This window comes from Cucurbita moschata, unplaced genomic scaffold (genome assembly GCF_002738365.1).
Source record: "Cucurbita moschata cultivar Rifu unplaced genomic scaffold, Cmos_1.0 Cmo_Scf00283, whole genome shotgun sequence".
Classification (NCBI taxonomy): domain Eukaryota; kingdom Viridiplantae; phylum Streptophyta; class Magnoliopsida; order Cucurbitales; family Cucurbitaceae; genus Cucurbita; species Cucurbita moschata.
The window spans coordinates 1-7,110 of NW_019268799.1; the positions used below are offsets into that span (position 1 = coordinate 1).

The 7,110-nt window shown below is 40.1% G+C and overlaps 1 protein-coding gene and 2 pseudogenes across 1 annotated transcript in view; 2 read left to right on the forward strand and 1 right to left on the reverse strand.

Annotated features, from left to right (window-relative positions):
• Positions 1 to 181: 181 nt before the first annotated feature.
• Positions 182 to 1,269, reverse strand: LOC111440471 (annotated as a pseudogene).
• An 854-nt stretch (positions 1,270 to 2,123) lies between these two features.
• Positions 2,124 to 3,690, forward strand: LOC111440470 (annotated as a pseudogene).
• Positions 3,691 to 5,827: 2,137 nt separating this feature from the next.
• LOC111440468 (zinc transporter 3-like) overlaps positions 5,828 to 7,110 on the forward strand; it is a 9,000-nt gene continuing 7,717 nt past the window's right edge. The window contains exon 1 of the mRNA XM_023077528.1: positions 5,828 to 7,101. Coding sequence (XP_022933296.1) covers positions 5,908 to 7,080 — 1,173 coding nt within the window. The 5' untranslated portion in view covers positions 5,828 to 5,907 and the 3' untranslated portion in view covers positions 7,081 to 7,101. The remainder of the gene's footprint in view (positions 7,102 to 7,110) is intronic.

A 7,110-nucleotide genomic window follows, 5' to 3' on the forward strand; every position in this document is an offset into this window, starting at 1 on the left:
TATATATATATATATATATATATACAAATTTATATTGTATATATATAAGATAAACACAGACTTCATAACTTCATATCAAACAACTCTACACTTCACATCAAGCTCTCTAAATTGCAGACTAGACAACAGAAGACTTATTGCATGTCGAACGCTGTTTATTCTATTACTAGAATGCTTGAAGTCATATGTTCTAACAAGTACTTGAAGTGATTTTGGGTGGGAAGATTGGTATGAGTTTTCAAGCCCATATGGCAAGTAAAGACATCAAAGCAGCTCCAAGAATAAGAGCAACATCGGCAAAGAATTGAAGCTTTGCATTGCGCTGCATTCTAAGGCTCATAAAATCAGCAGCCAGAAAATCCACAAGAGCCATATACATTAAGATACCAGCGGAGGCTGCGTTCAGAATCCCCTCAACTATGAGTGCTTTTGGGCTATCTTCGTCGTAGCTGTTGGTTACTCCAATGCCTGTTGCTATCCCAATTGGCGTTGTCAGGCAGAAGAAAACTGCCATTATCACCGCTGCCCTGGTTCTGAGCTTTGCCTGGGCGATGCATCCTCCTAGGCCCATACCTTCAAATAACTGATGAAAAGTGATGGCCGCCACAAGAGGTTTTATTGTACTTGGAGTTTCAGAAACACCCATACCAATCCCTATAATTACTGAATGTACCAAAATTCCAAGCTCTAGTACCTGAGAGATCACCCGGTGCCGGAGGACTTCGGCAGAGCCATGAGCCTGACCTTCAGGATGCATCTCTCCATCGCCGATCGTCTCAGCCTGAGCCTTGTTCAGATGAAGTCGAGTGTAATAAGAACTGGCACCAGCGTCCACCATCAAAGTGGCAATGGCAGCCACCATAGCCATCAAGCCGGTGAACGTAAACTTCGCCCAATGATTCTCTTTCAGTTTCGGCGACGTCAGATTCTCGTAAGCATCAGGAAGGACGTGGATGAATCCGGTGGCCAATATGACACCAGCCGCGAAGGCTTTAACGACAAAGAAAATATCCTTGTCCGGACTCAACGCCGGCAATGCCCTCCCGAGTAAGGGAATAAACACCTTAAGGATTCCAGCGAGAAGAATCGTAGCTATGGCGACGATTTTGTACTTGAGGGCTAGGGTTTTGTTTCGAACGCCTCCGTCTTCTTTTCTTCAGGACATTGGCAGCCTGCAGCAATCACAGAAGGAACAAGTAGAACAAACAGAACGAGAAAAGCGAGAAGAAGACGGTGAAGCTTGAAGTCCGCCATTGCAATGGTGAATCGGAGCAATTTCGAAACTGAGTGAAAGAAACGCAGACATTTTGGGATTTTAAAGACTGCAATTCGGAAAACGAATTGGCGCTGGCTTAACCATTAGACTTCAAATTTTTCGTTCGAATGTGGACGTTCTGTAATTTTTTTCCTTTCCAACTTTGCCCTCTTGGATTTTAGTCCCTGGATTTGGAAAGAAGAGAAGATTGAAGGGATAAAAGAGTAAATTAGGAATTTTAAATTTTATGTTTAATAATAAACTTCACATAATTGAACCATAAAATAACTGTAATTATTTAACTGATTTTGATTAAAATTTTAATTAAGTTTAAGATTTATTAAAAAATATAGAAACTAAAACCGGTTTAGGGATTAGATATTAAAAATAAATATTGTAGACACTGTAAATATCAATGGAATGTTAAAGTAAATATCGTAGACAGTATATAAAATGTTAACTATATACTGTCATGTTAATAATGATGTTCTGATGTGATGTCATGTTAAGAATGAGAAACAAATGTGAGATAGAAAGTTTGAGAAATATAGGTGGAATTGAAAGTACCGTTAGATTTAAAGTTGAATTTTTATTAATGTTTTAAATATAATACAAGCTATCAACTAAATCCTAAAAATAAGATAAAATATACTAATAATCAACTTTGAACATAAACATAAAATATACCAAATATATTATTAACAAATTCCTATACTCTCTCTCAGTACGAGAGTGTAGGTCAATAACACCCAACTTGTATTTTAGAGAGCGTAGATGAATGACATTCAATTTGTCTTTTAAGACAGAGAGTGTAGTTCAATAACAGTTACAGTTAATAATGGCCGTCGGCTATTGCCATTGCCATGGCGATGGCGAATTGGAGCAATTTAGGAACCCAAAATGGCTGCGTTTCTTTCACTCAGTTTCGAAATTGCTCCGATTCACCTTGCAATGGCGGACTTCAAGCTTCACCGTCTTCTTCCCGCTTTTCTCTCTCTGTTTATTCTACTTATTCCTTCAGTGATTGCTGCAGGCTGCCAATGTCTTGAAGAAGAAGAAAAGGGAGGCGTTCGAAACAAAGCCCTAGCCCTCAACTACGAAATCGTCGCCATAGCTTCCATTCTTCTCGCTGGAATCCTTGGGGGTGTTTATTCTCTTACTCGGGAGGGCATTTCCAGCGTTGAGTCCGGACAAGGATATTTTCTTTGTCGTTAAAGCCTTCGCGGCTGGTGTCATATTGGCCACCGGATTCATCCACGTCCTTCCTGATGCTTACGAGAATCTGACGTCGCCGAAACTGAAAGAGAATCATTGGGCGAAGTTTACGTTCACCGGCTTGATGGCTATGGTGGCTGCCATTGCCACTTTGATGGTGGACGCTGGTGCCAGTTCTTATTACACTCGACTTCATCTGAACAAGGCTCAGGCTGAGACGATCGGCGATGGAGAGATGCATCCTGAAGGTCAGGCTCATGGCTCTGCCGAAGTCCTCCGGCACCGGGTGATCTCTCAGGTACTAGAGCTTGGAATTTTGGTACATTCAGTAATTATAGGGATTGGTATGGATGTTTCTGAAATTCCAAATACAAAAAAATGTTGAGGATTGTTATCAAGTGGACAATATCATACCATTGTGAGTCTAGTGATACCTAATATAAAATCTGTTGGAGCGGCCATCACTGTTCATCAGTTATTTGAAGGTATGGGCGTAGGAGGATGCATCGCCCAGCCAAAGTTCAAGACGAGGGCAGCGATGCTAATGGCAGTTTTCTTCTGCCTGACATCGCCAATTGGGATAGCAATAGGCATTGGAGTAACCAACAGCTACGCCTAAGATAGCCCAAAAGCACTCAGTTGAGGGGATTTTGAATGCAGCCTCCGCTGGTATCTTACTACATATGGCTCTTGTGGATCTTCTTGCTGCTGATTTTATGAGCCCTAGAATGCAGAGCAATGAAAAGTTTCAATTCTTTGCCAATGTTGCTCTTATTCTTGGAGCTGCTTTGATGTATTTACTTGCCATATGGGCTTGAAAATTCATACCAATCTTCCTACCCAAAATCATTTCAAGTATTTGTCAGAACATATGACTTCAAGGATTCAAGTATTAATATAAAGGGCATTTGAAGTGCTATATGTCTTGTGTAATAGTCCAAGTTCACTGCTAGCAGATATTGTCTTCTTTGGAGACTTTTCGAGATGCGGCATCTCACAATCCACACTCTTCACGGCCCAGCGTCCTCGCTGACACTCGTCCCCCTCTCAAATCAATGTAAGATCTCACAAATTGTGTTGTTAAGTCTGCACTTATGTTATAAAGTCAGGATGTATATTTACGTTTATATTGTACTACCCAATTCAAATTATTGTTTTTACAAGTTTTCTCATAACTTTAAAATATCATAAATTTTAACAATCCTGCAAGCATTTCATCATTGCAATATTCACAAATGAAACACATTCTTGTTCTTATCATCTTTATAGCTAAACTTTGATTTGAGTGTAGCTTCAAAGTTTGCTTGTGTGTTTGATTTTGAATGTGAATGTTAAATGATCTTTGTTATTTATCATCATATGAAATACTTGACCGAATTCATTAGCCACATCGATCATGGTTGTACAGAACATGTCAATGACAAACCCAGCTAGCTGGGGTGAGTCAAGACTTGTCTCAGAGCCAACCAAGTTGGCGACAGCCTCTCTGACATAAGCTTTGTAGCTTTCGACTAGCACAATGAAGTCCTTTTTACTTTCTTCTAGAAGGGACGATGAATTGTATAGATTTACCTATGAAAGACACAGAAAGTGAGTCGATACATTCAGCAACCTTGAGATCGTAGGGCAGCTTCATGACAAGCACTGTGACAGAGAGACAGGATCTCGAGTGACGAGAACATTGGCCATTTCTACTGTGGAAGCAAGGTGACCCATTCGTGGGGCAGGTATGAAAACTGTTAGATGAACACGACTTTGAGCATATGCTCTTATGGCTTTTCTTTGGGCTTTACCCAAAAAGCCTCGTACCAATGGAGATAGTATTCCTTGGTTATAAATCCATGATCATTCCCTAATTTAGCCGATGTGGAATTTTCATCCAACACCTCCTCTCGAACAAAGTACGCCTTCCCTTAATCGAGGCTGGACTCATTTTTTTTTATTCTTTTGGAGTTTTCGAACAAAGTACACCCTTTGTTCGATACTTTAGTCACTTTTTGACTGTTTTCGAGGCTCACAATACTTTGTTCGATATTTGAGGATTCTAACGGCATGACTCTGATACTATGTTAGATGAACACGACTCTCCACAGTGGTATGATATTGTTCACTTTGAGCATAAGCTCTCATGACTTTGCTTTGGGCTTCCCCAAAAGGCCTCGTACCAAAGAAGATAGTATTTCTTGATTATAAACCCACGATCATTCCCTAAATTAGTCTCAAACCAGCTCCAACTTCTTTCATTTGAGCTGAATTTAGATTCACATAGAATGGTTGGGTGCTGGGAGAGGAAAGGCCTTAAAGCTTGTAGAACAGAATAACATGGAAGCCCTTTTTTTTTTTTTTTTAATCATTGTAACTTAAGTTTGAACTTTTGGCTTTTTTGTTTGTAGGTGAAATGAGAGTGTTGAATATGGTTTGACATTATATATTTTTCTTTTTTCTTTTTATTTTTTAAATGGCAAGCTCGAGATCGTGCCATGTGTCGTTCATGTGATTAAGTAAGCGTATGTGAGCCAGGTTTGTCTATTAAGTAATAAATAATGTGTACTGTCTTCCCAAATTGGGATACGCTAAAGATGAGGGGAAAAGAAAAGAAGCAAGGACTTATGCTTTATTCTAATTGCTTCTAGCTTCCTATATCTGCTCTTCCATTGGTGACCATCAAATACGTGTAGGTTATTTCTATCGATATAGCGTTTACAGCTAACAACACTTAACATTCTATTGATATAGAGTCGGGATTGACGGTGGAGATCACCGGAAGAAGATTGAAGGTGACAAGCTGAGAATAGTGACAGGGGAGGAGATTGAGACTTATTGGATCAAAAACATTTCTTGAATGAGGTATTCAACTCCAGGGATGTATTGAAAAAGAAATATTTATTGGTTCTACCATCTATTTTTTATGAACGAGAATGACTTTTTTTGGTTAGATCAGGAAAAAAATGAGTCCAGGCCGCCCCCGGGAATGATTTGGAAGATCCAAAATTAAAAATAGTTAGCATTCCATTCAAATATATAGCGTCTACCGCTAACACACGACTAACAACTATTAATATTTATAGTGTCTATAGCTATTAGTTTTAACACTATTTATAGTGTATATAGCTATTAGTTTTAACACTCCATTGAGATTTATAGTGTCCACGCGTTAACATTCAATAAATACTCTATTAAAATTTATTTGGTTTAGTTTTAGTTTCTCTATTTTTAAAAAATATTAAATTTAATTAAAAATTTAATCAAAATTGGTTAAATAATTACAGTTATTTTATTGTTCAATTATGTGTAGTTTATTACTAAACATAAAATTTAAAATTCCTAATTTATTGTTTTCTCCCTTCTATCATCTCTAAGTACAAGTAACCGCCAGGGCAAAGTTGGAAAGTGAAAAATTACAGAACGTCCACATTCCAAAAATTTTTAGTCCAACGATGCTTCTGGCAGTTATATACTTTGATGTCGACATGATTTCTCCACCGCTTGTTTTCCGAATTGCAGTCTTTAAAATCCCAAAATGTCTGCGTTTCTTTCACTCAGTTTCGAAATTGCTCCGATTCACCATTGCAATGGCGGACTTCAAGCTTCACCGTCTTCTTCCCGCTTTTCTCGTTCTGTTTGTTCTACTTGTTCCTTCTGTGATTGCTGCAGGCTGCCAATGTCCTGAAGAAGAAGAAGACGGAGGCGTTCGAAACAAAACCCTAGCCCTCAAATACAAAATCGTCGCCATAGCTACGATTCTTCTCGCTGGAATCCTTGGGGTGTTTATTCCCTTACTCGGGAGGGCATTGCCGGCGTTGAGTCCGGACAAGGATATTTTCTTTGTCGTTAAAGCCTTCGCGGCTGGTGTCATATTGGCCACCGGATTCATCCATGTCCTTCCTGATGCCTACGAGAATCTGACGTCGCCGAAACTGAAACAGAATCCTTGGGCGAAGTTTCCGTTCACCGGCTTGGTGTCTATGGTGGCTGCCATTGCCACTTTGATGGTGGACGCCGGTGCCAGTTCTTATTTCACTCGACTTAATCTGAATAAGGCTCAGCCTGAGACGGACGGCGATGGAGAGATGCATCCTGCATGTCACGCTCATGGCTCTGCCAAAGTCGTCGGATCATCCACGGAGATTCTCCGGCATCGGGTGATCTCTCAGGTACTAGAGCTTGGAATTGTGGTACATTCGGTAATTATAGGGATTGGTATGGGTGTTTCTGAAACTCCAAGTACAATAAAACCTCTTGTGGCGGCCATCACTTTTCATCAGTTATTTGAAGGTATGGGCCTAGGAGGATGCATCGCCCAGGCAAAGCTCAGAACCAGGGCAGCGGTGATAATGGCAGTTTTCTTCTGCCTGACAACGCCAATTGGGATAGCAATAGGCATTGGAGTAACCAACAGCTACGACGAAGATAGCCCAAAAGCACTCATAGTTGAGGGGATTCTGAATGCAGCCTCCGCTGGTATCTTAATCTATATGGCTCTTGTGGACTTTCTGGCTGCTGATTTTATGAGCCTTAGAATGCAGAGCAATGCAAAGCTTCAATTCTTTGCCAATGTTGCTCTTATTCTTGGAGCTGCTTTGATGTCTTTACTTGCCATATGGGCTTGAAACTCGTACCAATCTTCCCACCCAAAATCA